Source organism: Pinus tabuliformis, chromosome 4_2 (assembly GCF_031772625.1).
Source record: "Pinus tabuliformis cultivar Carrire ecotype Pingquan chromosome 4_2, CPIR1, whole genome shotgun sequence".
NCBI classification, from domain to species: Eukaryota; Viridiplantae; Streptophyta; class Pinopsida; order Pinales; family Pinaceae; genus Pinus; species Pinus tabuliformis.
This window is the reverse complement of record NC_142304.1, coordinates 21,113,138-21,137,022: the sequence shown is the minus strand read 5'-3', so window position 1 is coordinate 21,137,022 and position 23,885 is coordinate 21,113,138. Positions and strand designations below refer to the sequence as shown.

At 43.0% G+C, this 23,885-nt stretch overlaps 1 protein-coding gene across 1 annotated transcript in view; it reads right to left on the bottom strand.

Moving 5' to 3' along the window:
• Window positions 1–23,885, bottom strand: part of LOC149168163 (SH3 domain-containing protein) — a 275,430-nt gene that overhangs the window by 180,381 nt on the left and 71,164 nt on the right. Inside the window, exons 6-8 of the mRNA XM_089424839.1 lie at window positions 11,095–11,099; window positions 10,646–10,744; window positions 10,381–10,406 (exon numbers count right to left, since the gene is read on the bottom strand). Of these exons, the coding sequence (XP_089280965.1) occupies window positions 10,381–10,406; window positions 10,646–10,744; window positions 11,095–11,099 (130 nt within the window). The remainder of the gene's footprint in view (window positions 1–10,380; window positions 10,407–10,645; window positions 10,745–11,094; window positions 11,100–23,885) is intronic.

Genomic DNA, 23,885 nt, shown 5'->3' with positions numbered 1-23,885 from the left:
TCCAAAAACCCTAGAACAATCTTCGCTCCTTGATTAGTCTCTTCAAGAGAGAGAGACCTATAGCACTTCTACTCGGCTTCCTCTTGCGAGATCCTTTACCCAAACAAGGTCACCTCAATGCAGCAGCAAGTTCTTCGACCTTCTCTATATGCCTTCGGATCTGCTACCTTCGCACGTGGGAGAGTATACAAGCCCAAATCAGACTTCCCAGAAGTATCCCTTCCTTCGCTATCCTTCCTTTGTCCTTCGCTTCTCTTTTCTAGTCCTTCTTCGCACTTATGATTGTAGGCTCTTCTTCACCAAATTACTTGTCTCCAAATGAGGCCGAGTGAGGCTATATATACAAGTTTGTTCATGACCTTTAGCCTTTAGGCTGACATGATCTCTTGGAGGGAAGTCGACTTCATCTTCTAGATACATCTCTTGTTGTAGGCTGACATCATGAGGGATAGTGACAAGGTCTTGGAGGATGACTTTACATAGACAAGTGTGACTCTTTACAATGTGTAACATGACTTCATTACATGACAATGACTCTTTTATTCTTTTATGACTAGATGACAAAATTCCTAAAGGCTCTCAATGGGAGCTTGACTCAAAAATAAAATCTCTTGCTCATGAAACCCATGATGCAAGCATACAATTAATTTTATTTTATTTCCTTCTTTTCATCTCTTTACATAAAAATACAATTACATGTCATTATGAAGACCGAACCTAGTTACACTTTTCAACATATTTCTCTCCCTGGGGGCAAAATAGGACCCACTTGTTGCAAATGCTCCTCTTGGTCTTTGCTAGTTTGGAGAACCAATAGTAGAAATTGAGATAGTGAAATTCCAATCAACAAGTCCGGTGCTTCCAAGTTCCAACCAAGAAATCCTTCATGTTGTTGGAGCTCTAAAGGGCCAAAGAACCTTAAATATGGCAGAACCACCTTATATAGCTATAGATCATGGACCCAACAAGAAAGGGGGGAATGAGTCGCATTTCCCTAATTAGTTTTCTTATGTTGTTCCACAAATTGCATAAATCATAACTAGATTCCAATATCAATTCTTTTTTTTAAATTACTGGTAATGCCTCAAAGAAGATTTGCAACCAAATAATAAGCAATGATAGTCCCAAGAGAAACAGGTCACTTCCGTCAAGATTTCAACAAGAGTCCAGACTCCAACCAATCACGCCAATGAATACTCAGTAGTTGAAATCTCTCACAACAATATCCCAGTCTTGAGAGAACCTAACAGGTATCAAGTCTCTTGCTCATCAGAACAAATGTGAATCCCACATGTTAGGATCTTTGAATGTTGTAGAGAAATTGCACATGGCAACTATCATGCATGGGCCAACTGAATCCACAACAACTTGTTTTCGAGATTTTTGAACAGACCACACATGTTCTTAATTATTTCTCCAAGTACCCATTACTCTTCTACTACGAGATTTCAATGGCTTACGATGCAGAGAGGCTCTGTTTAGACACCAACACTCATGATGCAACGATGGTCTGAGCAAAAGTAGAATCTTGCCAAACCACTTCCCATGACACAATTCTCCGTACAGATTGAAGGAACTCCTACAATGGACAAAGTGATAGTCTGAGAGAGGAATTGGGCAAGTAATGCCACAGAAAACAAAGGTTGTGGTCAAGATCCTTTTCCTATCCCCATGCTCACCAAGGATCTGCAGCAAGGAATTCCAATCGCCTCCTCTAAGAGTACTCTGAAATCTGAAATCAACATCCCAAAGTTTTAAATGGGCACAATAATTTCTAGGACTAGCGTTCCCAAGTCTGTCAAAACTTCATTGAGTATGAAGATTGCAAAGGGAGAATTGACAGCCAACTCAAAACACCACTAAAACAGATGCAAAAACTCAAAACACCAGTACTAGCACCCTCAGTAATAAGACCCACTCTATGAACATCGACTTTCCAAAAAATGGAAAACGCACAATTCATGGCTATTTCAAGTAGTCCGCAACTATCGGTCACAGAAGGCTTCCACATGATTTATAAGTAAATAAATGAAATGATGAGCTCTTTTTCCACTGATGTTACGTTGTGTTGGGAGCATATTTTGGTAATGTCCACATACCAACTTTGTATATGATCCGGTACCAACAAGAAAAGGTTTTGGAATGAATGAAATAGACCCATGAATATAGAAAGTAACTCCAAGGGTGCACAAGAGGACTATCGAAGATCAAATATGGAAGGAATATCAGTCATTGCAAAGCAAAGTAGAGTCGATAATGGAGGATGGACACAAAAGAATACTAGCACCAAGCAGAAAAAACGCGCTCAGAACTATGTAAGGAGGAGCTCCATAATCTAGGAAGCCCACAAAACTCGTGGCTCTAATACAGTGAAGCAGGGAAGAATGTCGTGTCCCTTCTCAAATACATTTGTAACAGAGTATTGCTACACAATTTTGGCTAAGGAAGAGAACCCATCATTTTCGACTTAGGGACTTAGGAGGCAATTCGACTTTATTTGGTTGCTAGTGGAATGTGGGGGCCACCCACATGGGAGTTCGAATTGGCCCATTCGAATTAGCTTGGAGGGAAAGTCGAACAGGTGGATGGAGGAGCCCACATGAGGCTAGGGAGGCCCAAAGAGTTATAAGGAGGGAGCAGCTCTCATTTTGGATTCATTCTTGCACCTTGTAATCAAAATTACTTGACTATTCACTTTGTTGTTTAGCTGAGTCAACCAGTTGTTTAGCCACTACTTCGGGGGACCATCCGTGCCCGCCCTAGAGAGGCAGTTCCATAAGTATTTCAGGAGTTTCGGGAGTGTGTTACACACTACCATTCAGCCACAACAGGGAGTGCATATTTCTGGCTAGCTAGAGAATACGTAGGGGGAGTTTGGAGCTATCAATGATCAAGCATTTGTTGGGAGAGTTAGAGGATTGGGAGAGCAGCAAAGGGCCAGCCTTTCTTGTGAGTTTCGAAGCCAGCAGAGCCAGCATCCCAACAGTTCGAATTACTGGGCTTGGGGACAGCACAGAGGGTCAGTCCAGCAATTTCATGGAGCTAAGGAGCAGGTACCATAGGCCGGAAGCCCATCCAGGAAGTCAAGGGATTGATAGCAGAGGTCAACCCAGCACTTTGGGTCCATTTCTGGGAGGATTTACAGGCAGATTCCAGCAGGCCGAGTTTTGCAGTTGCAGCTGAAGTTGGGCTCCAAGGGGTCGAATTTCCGAAGTCTAAACCAGCCAAATTCCTTTCTGGGTTTTTCTGGGTTTTGGGCAAGGATCACACTCATAATTTTATAGAATTTTCCAGGCAGATCTAAGGGTCAAAAAGGGGTCCCAACAGAGCCAGCAGCTAGAGGAGCCAAGAAGAATTTGGGCCAAAATTCTGAGGTCAACATTTGGTCAATTCCTTCGTGGGTTATTCTGGGTTTAGGCCAAGTAGCAAGGAGCTAAAATCTCATAATTTTCTGAGCACGGGAAGCTGTGATGCCAAACCTTCGAAGTCAGCAGACATAACAGTTTTCTGGGGCAACACAGTTCAGTTTGGTGCAACAGTTGTAGCAGCCTTCAGTTCAGCATTTTCTCTCCTAGGTTTTGTCATGCTTGTCCATTGAGACAAGCCCAAGTGCACCATTCTATTTTACTATTGTATTTGCTCCTGAAGAAGTAATAAAATAGCTTCGCAGTTCTCTATTTCCAGTGTTTCCATGGGTGCTTAATGTATATTTCGTTTTTTTATTGCTGGATTGTTTGCATGCTTTGTATATCACTTATATTCCTGTTTAGGAACATTATAGTGGTATCAAAGCCATAATCTTGGCTCAGCCTATGGGAAATATTAGAATCAAACAACATGGCAGTCACCTAGAATGAGGTGGTGAGGATACAACAAATGATGATTGATGTGGGGAAGAAGTTGATTCATTCCTCAGTTGGGAATCCGAACATGATTACAACTAATGTGGAGTTATTGGGGGAGAATTGGAGGGCATACCAATCATTGGGTTATAGCATTCAGGCGTCCCTCTCTTTTTGGGAATTCTGTGAACTAAGAGGTATGCACAAACCAATGGAGATTCAATGGGATTTTGCAGGGATGATGAGAAGTATTAAGGAAAAAGATGAAAGAGTAGTTGAAGGGGCCATGGTTGGCAAGGAGACAGTTGAGCATGCACCCATTGATGAGGCGTCATCCATTGATGAGGTATTCGAGGTTGTGATTGAGTTCTCAGGTGATAACAATGCACCACAGGTTGATGAGGTGTCGGAAGACAGCTCCACCGTTGTTGAGGAGTCGATAGGTACAGAGGCCTCTAGATCTATGACAGAGTTGCCAGACGACAGTCGCCTATAGCTGACTAGTGAGCATATCGTGCACATCGGGTTGTCTATGGAGGAGCAGTCGAAGGCTCATGTCGAGGCCGTGATGGAGGATGTGCAGCCATCCCTTGGGCTAGCCATGGATGAGGGGCAGCATAGAGGCCACGCATTGGGTTTTCAGCACAGTTCACTTCAGAGGCCCACTGGCGGGGTCTATAGTGTTATCAACCCACCCTTATGCGTTGGATTGAGGGAGGCCGAGTTGTCTAGACGTACCCGAGGGGGTGGACAGGTTAGCAGGACTGAGCTAAGCATGAAACCACATCAACTTGGAGGGCTTGTTCCTTCCACAGAGAATTACACATTCGATCTCTCCCTTGGGATTGGATGGCGAGAGGTACTTAGTTGGTACTCGATGGAGCAGGTTAGGTAGTTGGATACATCCATGGCCACATGTCAGCAAAGGCCATGGATTACCAGAGGGACTCGAGGGTCGGACTGTTTTTGGGATCCAGGTGGGATTTTCCATCACATCATAGAGCTAGTAGGTGATGGTAGTAGCTACGTGATGGACTTGATGCTTGAGTGCACCCACATTTTCAGATCTCCATCAGAGCCCCAGTCAGCACTAGTGACAGGATGGTTTGACAAGCAAGCAGACAGATTTCATGAGTTGTCTTGGCATATTGACGGTGCGTGGAGTCACAGGGTGACTAGCTTACTCTGGCAGGAGCTGGTAGGAGGAGGCGACATCGACAGGCTATCAGACAGGGCATGGTATGGAGAGAGTGGGACGCAGGGACTATTGAGGATAGGTGCAGTAATGTCATTTTCATTAGCATGCGGGGAGAGGCAGGTCGCTCAAGTCTTTCAAAGCAGATGGGGGATGTAGCCCACATCATGGAGGGTGTGCTAGCAAAGAGGTGGATATTTTGGCCCATGCAGGATAATGTATGTTACAGGGTGGTTACGACAGTGGGCGGTGGTACACAGGACTACACAAAGTTATGTCATAGGGTCCAATGTTATGTAGAGGGATGCAGTCTGATGCATACAGACCCAATGTTAGGCCATAGCATCCAATGGCGTGCGGGGCTATGGAGCGAGGAGCAAGGGCTTGCAGAGGAGCATGGAAATGCAGGGTGGTGGGTCGTAGTATGTTGGACTGGGTTGTGGAGTGGGAGTGCCTCACATCGCATTGAGTACATGCATGGGGTGTGACATGTACAGTGGGCAGGACACAGGCCAGCACAGGATGGCATATCCATAGCCGAGGGTATCCAGCGGTGTACAGGGGTAGGCCGCGGTGTACAGTGGCATGTCCGGAGTAGTACTAGGATGATTGGTGGTATGCAGGGTTGTATAGTGCCGCACAGCAAGGTCTTGGAGTGTTGCCTCCAAGGAGACCCTTAGACGGAAACATCGGGCATACCTTTGGGTGTAGTTCACCCAGGATCGACGGGGACACAGATGAGCGATACTTGATGGTATCCGCGGGGACTCACACGCCTGACCCTCTTCTACATCCCTCACGGGCGCAGTCGATTTTGTTGTTGACTTTCTACACTCTGGGCATGAGCAGCAGAGGACGAGGAGCTCACCAACATATTTGGGTGACACTCAGTGCATTGGGGGGGACTTTTCAGCAGTGGCATTGGGTTGTTGCATCAGTTGACAGCCACAGATTAGGGGATGAGGTGATCATCTGCAGGGATGGCATTCGTTCATCAATGAGCCTACGTTAGGGAGCTAGTCACGAGGGAGACATGTGGCACTCTCTCTCAGGGGCATGTCGAGACCATGCATGAGGGGGATACCGGATATGACTAAGGTCGTTTTCCAGTATGTGTCCAAGCTCAGACTTTATATTGGCACTTACCGAGGGGGGGATGGTAGACCAAGAGGAGATGGTTGGCAGGATAGAATGGATCATCTGCACACCTTTGTCGATTGTGCGTATCATTACCATTTATTGGTTGCATTCAGGGGTAGCTAAGTGGCACACATGGTTTCCAATGGTTATCAGTATTACACAGTGGCAAGCACAGGACCATTTAGCATGCATCAGATTAGTTCATGATGTATGGAGCCTATATATGGGTGGCAAGCAGGGACTAGAGATGAGGGCCAGAGGGATTCCATTGGTTGTCAGGGCTATGCCACAACAAGTCTGGCTATGGGATGCAGGGATTCAATTGATCGATAGATCACTCATGATGAGCGGAGTCATGACAAAGAGTGATATAGTACACTCTTGGGATGACATATGGGGGTTCACGGAGGGTTTCATCATATGGGGAGGTAGACATTCTTTGTTTTTGCACATGTTTGTAGTTAGATTTGGATGGGTAGGCCTTGGCGCCATGGAAATGCCTAGGCAAGATGTGTCTCGCCTCTTTCAGTATTCCACCATCGAGTTCCAGGAGAGGAGGATACTGACTGTGCACGATCGGGAGTATGACATAGTCAGAGTAGCGTAGCATCAGCATGGTGGCACCACTCTGGAACTAGCAGGGAACTAGGGCAACACAGCTCTTCGCAGCTCAATAACCTTTAGGGATGCACCTGCTACTGTAGGGAGAGATCATACAGATCTTCCATTGGGCTTTAGCGAGTCAATGATGGAGCAAGGGACTTCTAGTACTTTCACCGGATAGGATAGTGAGTGGAGTGAGGGGAGCTTCATGTTGGACAAGATTGCTTGGGATCCTGGTATTGAAGGATTCTTTCATATCAAGACAGTGCAAAGGTCAGGCACGATCCAGTGGCACAACTGGAACCCTGGCACATTTTGCAGTGATAGTGGGGAGCAACAGTTAGAGAGGATGCTTGCCCAGGCATTGCTTGAAGACAAGTGATTTTTGTTGCACGAAGGAGCTTGCCGGATGAGGATGCCACTTGGGAAGGTGAACACATTTTGGAGCACCCAGCTTTGAGGTTGCATGAGGGCAAGCAACATTTGGGAGGGGAAGACTATCATGTCCCTTCTCAAATACATTTGTAACACGATGTTGCTACACAATTTTGCACAATTTTCGGCTGAGGAAGAGAACCCATCATTTTCAACTTAGGGACTTAGGAGGCAATTCGACTTTAATTGGTTGATAGTGGAATGTGGGGACCACCCACATGGGAGTTCGAATTGGCCCATTCAAATAGCTTGAAGGGAAAGTCGAATAGGTGGATGAAGGGGCCCACATGAGACTAGGGAAGCCCAAGGACTTATAAGGAGGGAGCAGCGCTCATTTTGGATTCATTCTTGCATCTTGCAATCAAAATTACTTGACTGTTCGCTCCGCTGTTTAGCTGAGTCAACCGGTTGTTTAGCCACGAATCTCTCAAGTGGGAGATTCAACCTCTACTTCGGGGGACCATCCGTGCCCGCCCTAGAGAGGCAGCTCCATAAGTATTTCAGGAGTTCTTGGAGTGTGTTAGAGCACTACCATCAGCCACAATAGGGAGTGCGTATTTCTGGCTAGCTGGAGAATACACAGGTGGGAATTTGGAGCTGTCAGTGATTAAGCATTTGCCGGGAGAATTAGAGGATGGGAGAGAGCAGCAAAGGGCCAGCCTTTCATGCTGGTTTTTTCATGACTTCTTTATTTTCTGACACTATGTCTAGTGCCGGTTGGTATATGGACAATGGAGTTTCAGGACACATGACATATGACAGGTCTCTACTCAGCAGCATTCAAGAGGAAAGGGGAGACATGACTATGCAGCTTGGCAATGATGCCACTTACCATGTGAAAGGAGCTTGCTCCATTTCATTTTGGATGCCTTCAAGCAGTGTTTTTGAGCTGGATCACATCTTATTGGTTCCTACTTTGAGGAAGAACCTGCTTTCAGTTTCTTGTGTGACAAATATATATTGGAGAGTTGCCTTTGAAGGGCAACAGTGCACCATCAGTGATTGTAATCTAACTAGTCTGGCAACTTTGGCTAGAGGGGTGAGGGAGGGTGGCCTTTACAAGTTACTTGTTGATCCAGTGGCACATGCACATTCCAGTAAGGGAGTCAGAAGAGCCTTCTAGCTTTTTGGGGACATATGCATGGCCAGAGGTCATAGAGCTAGGTTCAATGCCATTGAAAATGCGCTGATAGCATCTTGTGTTGACAAGAATGTGAGATCCTTCAGTTTGCGGGATTCTCCTTTAGTGATGAGGACAATGTGGAGGTTGTTGCTCTAGATGTAGAAGCTTGAGAGCATGTAAGAGTGACTAGATATTCAATGAGGGCGATTGTACCTACTAGGAGATATGTTAGTCATGTTGCATTGGTTTCCTCCAAATTTGAAACCTCCAGTTGTTCACTGGACCTTGATGGAGGATGATGTTGGAGACAGATTCCACAGATATAGTTGATGGGAGTATTAACGAGTACAGAAGCAACGATCATGGAATCGCTCAGATAGAGAATTGTTCATGGTGATACCCTTGACAGGGATATCGATTATCTCAGACACTATTTTCAAAATCAGACTGTCAACTTAGACTCGGTTAACTTGGCCAAGTTGACTAGCCACTATATTGACTCAGCCTAGCACAAAATTTTGCATTTTCCATGCCAAGTCTGTAACGGTGGGGTCTAGTACCTACTTGGCCAAGTAGGGCCACTTTGTTACCAAACGGCCAAGTCATGCTTTGACTTGACCGGTTTGGTATCAAACTGTGTACTCAGTCAGGGAGGTATTGCACCCAACTGTGGTGGACTTGGCATGGAAAAAGAAAATTCTTTTATTTGAAAAAAAAAAACAAAAACCAATTCCTAAACCCTTCCAAAAAGATGTACAGAGACATCCTCTCCCCTCTATTTGCCTCAAACCTCTCTCATTGAGCATTTCTAGAATTTGGAGTTTTGCAGCAGCATTGAAGAGCAGGGATCTATCCCAGACAGGTATGTTAACAGTTAAATGATGAATCTGTCCCTACTCTTTCATCTCATTAAATCTGTCCCTATCGTATTTATTATTTGCTTGAATTATGAAGTTACAATGAAATCCACTCAATTCTCTTTGCCAAACATAACGGGAGATTTTATCATATTTTCTTTCCACTAGCAAACCTTTTTCAAATGGCATTGTCCTAGAATTTGAACATGAACACAAACCAGGCGACTTAGCGCATATTATTACTACATATTATGAACTACTATTTATGTATAATTAAACACAGTATCACACATAAGAATGGAACTAAGCAGTATAATTATAATGCATACTGTACACATATACAACTGAATAGACTGTATGGTATACTACATGCAGTTGAGTGTATAAACATTATACTATATGAAGTATATATACATATAATCCATACAAGCCATATCTGCTATGTATCCCATACAGACCTTGTACAAATGTGTACGATACTGCAACTGGCACATATGCAGAAGGAATTCTGGCCATATCCACAACAGATACAAAACTATACAGATCCAGTTGGGGGGGAGGGGGATCCAGTAACTTACTAGGAAATTAGGCCCCTTAACTAGTCCTATTATGAGATCCAGTGAGAGGCTTAGAAATATCATGAATGTTCTTATGATGTTCACAAACAGAAAGACTTTTTAATTGCTGTGTTATTCATCTTCATGAACTTCGATTAACATCCATCAATATTTGTCTTTAAACTCAGGTACCATTGACAATAAAAGTGGTCAATCCTTGTAAAAGATATATATAAGGAAATAGTCGACACAGCAATCAAGTCTGCTGTCCGTGTAACAATAGTGTAGAATAAGACAGTGACATATTAGCTTCTTCGTCATTAATAATAGTTTGCTCAGAATGTCAAATTGTTTCCATTCACATGAATTGGAAGGTTGTTACACAAACCTGACAAGTAAATACAAAAATGACAAATGATTCCCAATTCCACGCAAGAATTTTATAAAGATGTGCGAACAACCACAAATGACACTAGTTACTTCACTAAGACTGTTTTCATTTTCTTTCAATCTTATCTTCAATGCTAAAAGCAAAAGGAAAATCTATAAAACAAGAATAGGATAGCATCCAGAAAAGGAGATTAAACATCACATGAGAACTGTGCAAGGTATGGTTACCAGAACGTACCTCCAGGAAGAGCAAGCTTAGCTGCATGTCATACAAAAACAAGGACAAAAGCATGTCATGTGATTTGAATATAAACATCTAAATGTGCCTTCACAATAAAGTTTCTAAGTAGTGTAAGCTGTAAGTAGTTAAAAAATTTGATTCCCATGCAACTGCATCTCACAAGAAATATCCATACAAGAATGAAGACATTGAAAATTTACAAGCCATCATGAAGTTCCTTTTGAGCTAGCATGTCAAATAAAAAAATCTTGCCATGAATTACCAACCTACAACCATGGCCACATCATATGGATCTCTCATAGCTATGTCAGAAGCCATTGCCAAAGCATGCCTTACTGCAACAAGATCAACAAAAGAAATCCTATAACAAAAAAGTACAATGATCTTGGATTAGCCACTTGCCCAAACATAACACTTGCATTATGACAAGGATTTATATAAATAGATAAAGAAAGAAAAACTCATTTTCAAATCTTCAACAACAATAATGGAAAAAAGCCCACGGGGCATAGAATAGACGGTGACGGTGTTCTATTAAGGCACTCTGTGGTGAAAAAGGTCACCAGTTTGAAACCCCGTGGGAAAAAATCCAGCCATGCTAAGGTTTGGTGTGGGGCAGGGTGCAATCACGGGTGATTTTGATGGCTTAGATGCCTCTGGGTCACAGCTACTCAAGCCAAGGTTAGGCGTGCCAATCATTTTAGGACTCACATTACCTAACAAAACAAACAACAAAAAAAAAAAAAAATAGAAAGGATAAGCAAAGACAGATTTAACTGGAGGCCCACAGTGGATAAACAGGAGTTCGCTTAGTACTACAGGACCACAAGCACATGAAAACAACCACCTCTCTAGCTCTTTTTCTTCCTCCCTACATTTTGTTGGAGAAGGGTCATTGATTTAGATGCTCTATTGAGAGGAGGGTGACTATAAAACCAACCCTTCAAGTCTAGACCATTGATAATCTCAAGGAACTTTCAAATGGGAAGCATAAGTTATCCGGTTTCCAAGGTTTTACAAGGAGTTTCCAAGGTTTTACAGGAAGAAATTTCTCTCTTTGAACATTGATCCTATGAAAAAACACATTTCAAAGTTGCACTAGGTTGGGATTGTTGATATATGTACCTAGGTTCAGTCTTCATAAGGACAAATGTAACCATGATTTTATGTATTTGATGTAATGAGAAAAATAAATTTACAATTGCTATTTTGAGGCATGGGTTTCATGCTCAAGGAAAATTTATTTTTAGGTCAAGCACCCATTGAGTGCTTCTATGTTTGTCATAAAGTCAATTCAGTCATTGTCATGTATTGAAGATCCATTTGGGCATGTTACATATTGTAAAGTAAATTTATTTAAGTCAAAATAGAGTCAAAAAACCCTCCAAGACCTCGTCATGTTGCAAAGATCAAGTCGGCCTACATGAAGGGACAAGTCGGCCTGAAGATAGCAATTTGTACCCCTCACAATCCTATAAATAAGAAGGAACTCGACCTCATTCAAACACTCACTCATGAAATTTCGGACACAATGACAGTTATTTTTGGACAAATATCCCCGGAAAAACCCAATGCGGGAAAACCGGTGCAGCAGTTCTAAGGGATTTTATTATTAAGCAGCCGTTATTTCTTAATAAAAACTCCAGATGCCTTGTTGGCTATCCAGTACAGAGAATATCACTCGGCATAAGAAATTAGTGAGATTACCTCACTCTACACTGCAAGTCCCGATTGATCCGACAGTTGAAACAACTAGACCCGGGCTACCTACGCGCTGCCACTGAGGCCCTCTTAGCAAGGAATGTGCTATAGTAGGGACCCATTAAAAATAATTAATTATTTTAATAAAATTGTCTCCAGATGGAATTTCCCAAAACGCTTTCTGGGTTCTTTGGAATACATGTGCACAGCCTCCCTACAAAATTTGAGACCTATAGCACATCCGATGTTACCAGAAATCAACATTCCCTCTTAGCAAGGAATGTGCTATAGCAATGCCCACTGAAGCATCACCCGGACTTCATAACATTGTCCTCTGTGCTACTAATGCCTGACATGTTGTCCACCAACTACTGCGCTGCTGTTGCAACTATACTATTGTTGACACTACCACTGTCAACACTGCATCTGTACTATAGCTCCCTCTGAATTTCTGCATCTGTGTTGTTGTTGGCACTGCCCCTGCACTGCTAACTATTGATGCTACACATCAGCAACAAAAAACATCCCAAATTACTGAACAAGTGTCCAGCATAGATGCATCTCGATGTTGAAGATCTGACTGCTGCTAGTCCCACGTTATCCCTCTGAAGCCACTGCGCTGTTGCTGCTACTGCACTATGCCTCCCTACACTGTTGCAACTCTGCACTACATTGCTCAAACTTGGCGTTCTAGCCACTGCTTGTGTTGCTTGAACAGTCCCCTACACTAACTGACACTGATCCATCCTACTACTTCTGATTTGGGCTCCCGTAGCAAGGAATTGATCCGAGAGGTGGGCTCCTCAAGGATCCTACCCATCTGTAGCTCTTTCAAACTACAACTCTAAATCAGCCCACCTCCCTCCTGGAGGTATCTCGGTTGTCATGGCAAACTCCTCCTCGATCTTCGCGGGTGCAGCCTTCAAATTGTGCTTCTCATCTTTGTCCTTCTTCCTGAGAGGACACTGTGTTGCATAGTGACCCATTTCACCACACCTGAAGCATTTGATCTTCGAGACGTCCTTCTTCCGCCTTCGCTGCTCCTGCTGCCCCTTGGATGCAAGGGTTGCATTCTCTTCCTCCTCCTTGGGCTTCAACCCACTGCTGTTGCTTCCGTCAAGCTTACACTTGACTAGATCTCTCCTCATCTCTTCCTGCTTGAGAGTTGCCCACATACTATCCCAGTTTGGCAAAGCTACCCTGCCTAGGATGCTCTGGACAAAGACTTGCCACTCTTCTAAGACTAAGTTTAGGGCCAGTCTCACCATCTCAGAACCTTGAGGTGTAGACCCCACAGCTACTAACTCATCCCGGGTCTCCTGAAGCTTCGTGAGGAACGGATCAATGCGCTCCCCCTTCTGCATCTATGCAGATCTCAATTTTTACTCTAAGTACATCTTTCGCTGCTCAGAAGATCCTTGATACAGTGCTCCCAAGGCATCCCACATCTCCTTAGCAGTCCCTCTACTAGCGATGTGACATACCACGTGATCCTTTACTCCATCAAGGATCATCCTCTTGGCCATCGGCATTTCTCCCCTGTACTTCTTCAGCAGATCTGGATCTGCAGGCACAGCCACCACATTGTCGACATAGGCCTTGAGAAAATGCTCATTTAGAAGGCACGACATCCTTGCCTTCTAGATCACATAGTTGTATGCCCCATCCAACTTGTCCTGATCTCTCAACCCACTAGCTTCCATCTCTGCCAGATAGAAAGTCGAATGACCTCCTCTCTCCTTTGTGAAACACTAGACTAGCCTACGCACTCCCTACTGGAGCTTGTAGATCTGCCTCTTTCCGTTGCTGGTTAGCTAGTGAAATTTCGGACTCCTTGGCTGGAAGTCCACTGAGGAAGAATTCCCTCAACCGTGTCTCTCTCTTCCCTCTAACGTCTTTCTGCCCAGCAACTGCCTGCAGAAAACTGTGTCCCACCAGAAAAACCTCTTCTTCGCTGAATTTGTTGCGTTGCTCCCTCTACCGCTAGCAAACTTTGATCTGGAGGTCTTACCTCTCTGTCAACTCACTCAAAGAGAGACCTTTCCTCGAAAATCTTTGCCCTCTAGTCTAGACTGCGCAATCCCTTTGGGGATTCGATTTGTTGCCTATGCAGCACTTCGATCCTCCTTCTCTTCAGCACTAGATCTTCCGGCTCTGTTCTTCTTGCTTCACCTACAACTCTGATACCATGTGAAAATTCCTAAACCGGAATCCCTACTACAACAAACTGATGTTACTTCTCCTACTTGTTAAACCATACAAGTTATTTACTGTGTTCTATGGTAAATATCGAAGTAAATACAACTGCAGCATTCACTATTTAAAATAATATGCCGAAACAAGAAACTGAACAGGAAAAAGATACAACACAATGACACAGTTATTTTTGGACAAATGTCCCTGGAAAAACCCAATGCGGGAAAACCGGTGCAGTAGTTTTGAGGGTTTTTATTATTAAGCAGTAGTTATTTCTGAATACAAACTCTGGATGCCTTGCTGGCTATCCAGTACAGAGAATATCACTCGGCAAAAGAAATTAGTGAGATTACCTCACTCTACACTGCAAGTCCCGGCTGATCCAGCAGCTGAAACAACGAGTCCCCAGCTACCTCTGCGCTGCCCCTACGCAGTCACTACGTGGGCCTGTGTCACTGCCTTTGAGGCATTGCATCACCTCTCTGCTGGATCGATTTTCTCTCAGGAGCTTCGACTTTAGCCCTCCTGGCTTAGAACATCAAACCCCCAACAAAATCTCGAACTTCTGCTTGGAAGGCACTGCACTGCTCTGCGTGAGCCCTTCCTGGCTCTGTGTCACCCTCACTAGGCACTATGCTACCTCCTCTGCATCTTTCTCTGTCTCTCTGTTGCGTATTCTTGGCTCCGAATAAGATTCTCCAGCCAAAACTATCTCTGCCCCTATCTATGTGATCACCACGAAATCACTTCTCTACTCTATGGCTCAACAATTCGATCTGACTGATCAACTCTCTATGTGTTTTCCAAATGACCCTCAAGCCTCCTTAAATGTTAATTTTGGTATGTTTTATGTTTAGAGCAGTTTACTTCTTTTCTTCTTATTAGCCACTGATTAGCAATCACATATATATTAAGTAAAGTGCAAATAGAACATTAAACGATCGACAGAAAACAAGCCAAAACAAGAGACACAAGATGTGGCGGCTAGCCAGGGACAAACCCCAATGCAGGGAAACCCTTTGATCAAATCTTCTTTTATCTTCAATAATTCAGCAGAGAGAAATAGTACAAAATCAAAATTCTGTAATTTTATATCAGCAGCAGCAAACCCTAAATCAGCAAAGTCAAACTTAGTCAAACGAGATGAAATTGACCTCCAATATGCTTAGTCAATTCCTGGTCAACTAGTCTTCGAACAGCCTAAAGAACCAGCCCTTAAATAGCCCCAAATACATAGTCAAACTGCAGTTGACTGAAGTCAACTTGCTGCGCCAAACTAGGGCAGTCAACATTGGTCAAACCTGGGTCAGATTACCTCAATTTTTGTGCCAAAAAATGCAGCCTGCCTAGGATAGGCAGCCACACCAAAACCGCATTATTCTAAGGTCAACGTTTGGTCGACACCGATCAAAGAGACCTTCAGCAACATCTTTGTCCTCCACCTTCCCTCGTGTGAGTTGCTCCTTGTGTAACCCAAAGCTAAGGGGAGAGAGAGAGAAGAAATGAGTGAGTTGAGATGATGAGAAAAATGAATCAGACTCACTTGTATTTATATGATTCACTGAGCATGTGTGCCACACATTTAACTGTTGGCTGACCTTGACAATTTGTCAAGTAAATACAAATAAATTCATATCTCCATAAATACTTGTCAGAATCGGATGATCTTTAGATCAACCCTACACGTCTCGACTCTCGACAAGAGGAATCTAGGAAAAATATCAACTGCCATAAAGAAGAAGACCCACATGGAGTTTGGCCCTAGTTGCCAATTTTAACACTCCCTTTCAACTAGGGAGAACTCCATCTTGTTAATCCGTCTGACCTCGGTACTATCCCAGCCATCAAATGCACTGCCTTGCCCTATTGGCTCTGCTCTGTTATGCTCTGCTGAACTATGAAGAAAAAGAAATGATCGAGGATGTATCATACCATCCTCCACTGACCGGGAGTCAGTGTTAGTGTGTCCTACCACTCTCACTGATCTTAGATCAGTATCATTGATCCTAGATCAATGGAAGTCATCCTAGCATAAGGAGTACGGTAGATACAACGATGCATCCATCGATAGTACTACTAATGGTCCTTAACCCCATTTCCCTACTAATTAATCAAATGAGAGGTACTTCCCATGAGTCACAGACTACATGGGTTGGATGCCTCGACAGGAGAACTAATCATCTTGTCCACAGGAGAATGAATCATCATGTCCAATAGTCGTCACAAGAGAACTAATCATCTTGTCCATAGTCACCACGAGAGAACTAATCATCCTGGCCATATGAGAACTAATCATCCTGTCCAACAGTCGCCACAGGAGAACTAATCATCCTGGCCCACAGGAGAACTAATCATCCTGTCCCACAGTCGCCACAGGAGAACTAATCATCCTGTCCTACAGTCGCCACGGGGTGTCACAAGGGAAGGTTGAACCTTTCACCCTGTACATAGTGCACCACCAAGGGATGGTGAGTCGCCCTGTGGTCGCATGTTGCTCCAAGAAGTACCCCGCGCCCCCCTGGAGCTCCCAGAGCTCAATATATGCATCATACACGACCCTCATAAGAGGGTCTCTCAATGACACCAAGTCGTTCTTGGAAAGTCAGGAATTTGACCTTTCCCAGGGGCTTCGTCAAAATGTCGGCGACCTGTTCATCTGTATCGATATGTTGGAGCCTTATTGCTCCTCGTTGTACCATATCCCGGATATAGTGGTACCTAATATCAATGTGCTTGGAGCGATCATGAAATACGGGATTCTCTGATAAACGAATCCCGCTCTGGTTGTCACACAGGATCACGGTAGTATCCAATGTGAATCCAAACAGCTCACTGAAGAGCTTCCACAACCAGACTGCCTCACAAGAGGCCATACTAACAGCAATGTACTCTGCCTTGGTGGTGCTCAAAGCCACCAACTTCTACTTCTTGCTCATCCAGGATATCGAGGCAGATCCCAAAGAGAAACAACACCTGAAAGTACTCTTTCGGTCCACCACACTGCCTACCCAATCAGCATCGGTATATCCAAGTAGTCTCACATCTCTGGCAGTGTATCTCAACCCATGAGTGATTATGCCACGAAGATATCTCAACAGATTCTTGGCACCAATCCAATGTGTGTGGTGAGGCTCAACCATATGTTGACTCAACGTGTTGACTGCAAAGCATATATCTGGACGGGAGTTCACCAAGAACATCAATGCTCCTACGAGTTGACGATACTCGGTAGCATTTTGTAAAACAGGTCCGACAACACTACCGCTTAACTTCTTGAAGTCAAGCTCCATCGGGGTAGTCACGGGCTTGTAGTCCACCATACCGAATCTCTCCAATATTTTCACCACATATTTTCCTTGAGATAGGAAAATCTCCCCTGGTTTCTGCTAGACTTCCAGTCTTAGGAAATAGTGCATCAGTCCTAGGTCTTTCATCTCGAACTCGGAAGCCAACTCCCTCTTACATTTGAGAATGAGAGGGTTTGCACTTGTTAAAAAGAGGTCATCAACGTACAGCACCAGTATGAGAGGTTTGTCATCTTCAACCTTAAAGTAAAGGTTAGGGTTGGCTTCACTCCTAGTGAATCCTAGCTTCATCAGGTAGCTATCAATCCTCTCATACCACACTCAGGGTGCCTGCTTTAGCCCATAGAGGGCTTTCTTCAACCTGCACACGTGAGATTCTCGATCATGAATCTCAAATCCTTCAGGTTGTTCCACATAGACTTCTTCTTTGATCAAACCATGCAAGAATGCGGTCTCGACATCCCTCTGATGTAGGTTTCATCCTTGCGATGCAGCAAGGGCTATGATCGAGCAGATGGTGGTATATTTGGGCAATAGGTGCAAATATCTCGTCATAGTCTATACCTTCCTTCTGAGAGAAGCCACGAGTGACAAAACGAGCCTTATACTTTTCAACACTTCCATCAACTGCATGCTTTATCTTGTAAAGCCATTTCGAAGTGACAACTACTTTGTCCTAGGGTCTGGGGACCACATCCCAGACATTGTTTTTCATGATGGACTCATATTCCTCAGTCATAGCATCCTTCCATACTTGATGCTTGACAGCTTCTGCAAATGATGAAGACTCATTTTGGATGATCGTGCTCATGATGGTCAAGTATCCCTGATACCTGGTCGGCTTCTTACTTTCCCGGAAAGTCCCTCTAGGTGCAATGTGTCCTTCAGCATCATCCAGTGTCCCCCTAAGCCATGAAGGCCTCTTCCTAGAAGAGGAAGGCTCTTGCGGAGGGGGATCAATAGGATCCATAGGTTCTTCCACATCGGCATCGTCTCATCTTCCTTTTGCTTCGGTTCCCTGGTGTCAGCTTCTTTAGATCCCCTTTAAGTAGGAAGATTGTCAACTTTGCTAAGAGCCATATCTTCATCAAAGGTGACATCATGGCTAATCTCAATTTCCCTTTGACCAGCCACATAGATTCTATAGCCCTTAGTATTTTCGCTATAGCCCACGAAGATTCATTTCTTTCCAGATGCACCCAATTTATTCCTTTTCTCCTTCGGCACATGAAAATATACAGGACTTCCAAAAATTCTAAAATGAGATACGTCAGGTTTCTTACCAGTGAACATCTCTTCGGGAGTCTTGGAACCCAATGCTTGGTGAGGGCATCGGTTTTGCACATATACGATGGTATTCGCAGCTTCAGCCCATAGAAACTTCGGAAGTCTTTGATCATGGAGCATAGCACGGACAACTTCCACAATCGTACGATTCTTCCTTTCTGCCACACCATTTTTCTCAGGAGTATAAGGTGTTGTAGTCTCCCTCTTAATGCAGCCTCTTTGCAAAAGTCATGGAACTCATTGGATTCATACCCAGTCCCATTATCAGTCCTTAAGATCTTGATTTCTTTTCGGTTTGATTCTCGATCAAGGCTTTGAAGTGATGAAACCAAGTGAACATCATCCTTCCTTTTCAAGAAGTATATCCAAGTTTTGCGAGAATAGTCATCCGTAAAAGTGAGGTAATATAAATATCCTCCCAAGGAGTTCACAGGCATCATACCAGATATGTCTGAGTGAACCAATTGCAATATATCGGAGGTCTTTCTTTGGCTTGAGGGTAATGGTCCCCTTTTGAGCTTCACTTCGGCACATCCCAGACATACACCTTCTTGCTCTACTCGAAACTTGGGCATCCCTATCACCATTTGTCTTGCATTGGGTAGAGATTATAATGAAGGTGAGAAAACCTTCGATGCCATAGTTCGGACTTAAGTGATGTGTCACAAAACATGACACCCAGCGGACTTCCTCCGACCTGATATAATGAATCGACTTGAAACCCAAAGTGAAAGCTTCTTTAAAATTCTCTTTCCATACACGTACCTTGCCATCGATGAAGGTTTACCTTGTAGCCTTTGTCTTCCATTGCCGAAACGGACACCAAGTTCTTTTTGAGATAAGGTACATATATGACTTCTTGCAAATGAATTGTATTTACCCTAATTCTATTGAAGAGTGACATTCCCTACGCCTTTCACGGGATATTTTGCGTTGTCCCAAAGAACAATTTCCAGGTTGGTCTCCTTCTCTATCAGATTAGAGAGAGCTTCTTTGAAACCAATGAAGTGCCTTGCGGCACCATTATCAATAAGCCAATTTCCCAGCAAGTCTGAGTGAGCAGTAGTAGAGAGGGTCGTTGGTAGACAATATTCATCTTGCTTATTGTTAACAACGTTAGCTTCATACCTAGAGTTTCTTGCCTTCTTGAAGGGTTGTCCTCTTCCTTGATTTATGGTATTTCTTTTACCTCTGCCATTCCTTTCATTGCCTTGAGAGTGATTTTGGTCATCGTCATGGTGTGAGTCCCTTTTATCAGGGCAGTCCCTCACATAGTGGCCCATTTTGTTGCAATTGTAACACCGTCCTTCTCTTCCACCCTTCGGTCCAACCTTTCCCTTGGATTTAGCCCCATAATTTTTTCTTCTTTTAGCATGAGAAGAAAAGGCAGAGGGATTGCCTTTAAGTGTGGCCATTTCTTGCTCTTCATCATTGTTTCTTCTTGAATACATCTAGCCATCAATTCCTCAAATCCTACGATGACATTATTGTTGAGGAGAGTAGTCCTAAATATATACCATTCAGGTGGCAGTCCACCAAGAGTTGTGATAGTCATTTCCTGTCAGGAACTACTTCCCCAATAGATAGGAGATCATTCTTGATCTCGGTGATCCTTAAGAAATATGCTTGCATACTCTCATCTTTGCCCTTCTTAATTTCCTTCAACTTATTTCTAAAGAACAAAACTTGATTTGCATCATTAACTTTAAATAAACTCACCAGTCTATTGTAGATTTCGTTGGAGGTGGTCAGCTCGGAAACATAGGCAACCACGCGCTTGTCGATAGAGTCCCGAATGATCTTCTTTGCTTTAAATTCTCCCTTGGTCCACTTGCTTCTGGCAGCAGCGGATGCATTTGATGGAGGCGCAACAGTATTGCCTCTCACATGGTCCAACACTTCCTGATCTTCTAAAGTCAGATCGAGAAACATCTTCCATCCGTGATAGTCAGACTTCTCACGGAGCTTGTCTTCGGCAGGGAAGAGTGTTGAGGACCCCATGTAGTTTTTAGCAATGTTGCATTAATCGCGATTTTATCGTAAAATCGCGGTTTTTTAAAACTGGCGATATTATCGCCCGATAAATACAACAATTTTTTTTTTCGGCGATTTTTTGGAAAGTAAAAATCGCGATTTTTTGGGGAAAAATATATATATTATGAAGAGGAGGAGGTGACACAAGCTACCCCTGTCACCAGTAGATGACGTGGTCTACCTCTTGTAGCTCCTAGTTCTTCAGCTTTTAGAGCACAGCAGAGTCCACTGCCAACTCCACCGACATCTACATCTAGAGGCGCAGAGGAAATCAGTAGTATTAGACTTTAGTTATGGTTCATTTCATTGTATATGACGTTATGATTCATGATATGAGATACATTATTATATTTTTTGTTGATAGTTTGAGTCTGACTTGGGACTCAGGAGTCAGGACTTACTATTCAGGACATGATTCACTGTTATGTGTTATGTAACACTAGAAATGATATTACACATCTTATATATTAGTTATTTTATCATGTGTGTCAATGTATTTATTTTATGTTGTAAATGCTTTAGATATTAAAAATTTGAAAAAAGATGAATATTTTTGTATATTATGAAATTTTCCTAATTTTTTCCCCTCGCCGATAATATCCCGATAACGATTAATGCAACATTGGTTTTTAGGATAGCCTTGTCAACCTTCGGTGATTGCTCTTGCTCTTGCTCTTGCTTGGGCTTTGTCTTCACCTCATCTCTGATACCATGTTAATTTTGGTATGTTTTATGCTTAGAGCAGTTTACTTCTTTTTTTCTTATTAGCCACTGATTAGCAATCACATATACATTAAGTGCAGATGAAACATCTAACGATCGATAGAAAAAAAGCCAAGACAAGAGACACAAGATGTGGAGGCTAACCAGGGACAAACCCAATGCAGGGAAACCCTTTGATCAAATCTTCTTTTATCTTCAATAATTTAGCAGAGAGAAATAGTACAAAATCAGAATTCTGTAATTTTATATCAGCAGCAGCAAACCCTAAATCAGCAAAGTCAAACTTAGTCAAACGAGATGAAATTGACCTCCAATATGCTTGGTCAATTTCCCAGTCAAACTAGTCTTCGAACAGCCTGAAGAATCAGCCCTTAAACAGCCCCAAATACACAGTCAAACTGCAGTTGACTGAAGTCAACCTGCTACCCAAACTAAGGCAATCAACGCTGGTCAAACCTGGGTCAGATTGCCTCGATTTTCGTGCCAAAAAATGCAGCCTGCCTAGGAGAGGCAGCCACACAAAAACCGCACTTTCTAAGGTCAACGTTTAGTCAACAATGGTCAAGGAGACCTTCAGCAGCTTCTGTGTCCTCCTTCCCGCGTGTGAGTTGCTCCTTGTGTAACCCAAAGCTAAGGAGAGACTCGAGAGAGAGAGGAAATGAGTGAGATGAGATGATGAGAAAATGAATCAACCTCACTTGTATTTATATGATTCACTGGGCATGCGTGCCACACATTTAACTGCTAGCCGACCTTGACAATTTGTCAAGTAAATATAAATAAATTCATATCTCCATAAATACTTGTTGGAATCGGATGATCTTTAGATCAATCCTACACCTCTCGACAAGAGTAATCTAGGAAAAATATCAGCTGCCACAAAGAAGATGACCCACATGGAGTTCGACCCTAGTTTGCCAATTTTAACATTAAATAATCTTCTCATTGACATTCAATGACCTAGATTAGAAGCTAATAAACGGCTAAGATCATTTCTGCTTGATCCTAGTCTTCTTCTAGAAGTTACACCCACAATTAGATTAATACCCATTAATTATTTTAATTTCCTAACTCTAGACTTAGGGACCCATTAAAAATAATTAATTATTTTAATCAAACTGTTTTTGGTGGAATTTCCCAAAACGCTTTCTAGGTTCATTGGAATACATGTTCCCAAGTCTCCCTGCAATATTTGAGACTTAGAGCACATCTGATGCTACCAGAAATCAACACTTCTTCCCTTGAGCAACGAAGGCAGTGGGCTCTCCTTCATTTGGCCTTTGAATTCTTCCTCTAGATATCATCAGCCTTTCTTCTTGATTGCATAGAGCAAGTAGCTCATCAAAAGAAGGGATCCTCTCCCTATTGTTGATAGAAGTAATGAACATGTCCCATGAAGAAGGAAGGCCACTAAGGGCAGTCATGACCAATTCCCTGTCAGGTATAATTCTTGAGCAGTCCGGAGTTTATCCCTGATCTCAGTGGTTCTTATGAAGAACAATTGCACAGTTTCTCCCTTACGCAACTTAGACTCCTTGAGTTGATTTTTCAATTTCATTATGTGGCTCAAATTTTTTACTTCATACATGCCAACAATCTTATCGTGCATTTCTTTGGAAGTCTTCAAGGATGAAATATAAACAAGTAGATGATCTCTTAAAGAATAAATAATAATTTTATTAACTTTAATCTCAACTTTCTTATACTCGGATTTGGTGGCTTGAGGAGCATTTTATGGTGGTGGTGAGATCTTTCCTTCCACATACTCCAAGACATCATGCTCATCTAATATGACATTGATCTCGGTCTTCCATGTTTCAAAGCCAGATGAGTCAACAAGCTTTTCATTATCCTTGAAATAAGAGGTAGACATTTTTACCAAAAAAATTTCCCCTTTCAATCGACTACTTAGAAGATGGATGGATGCTCTTGCTCTATGTCTCTTGGGCTAGTCTTCACCTCAGCTCTGATACCATGTTAATTTTCATCAATTGTTCTATGTGGCAACTATTACTTCAATAATATCCAATAGCATCCAACTTAACAATTTCCACCTCTTCAATTCAAACCAATGACAATAGAGAAATAGTAGATAGACAATTATTCAAATGCACAATGAAAGACAGCCAAGAGACGAGACAATATTTGGTCAATGACAGGAAAAAACCCCACAAGGGGAAAGCCCTTTGCAAATTCTTCTTCTATTAGATTGTCTTCAAATGTTTAGCAGAGAAAGTACAACATCCAAGAGTCAAA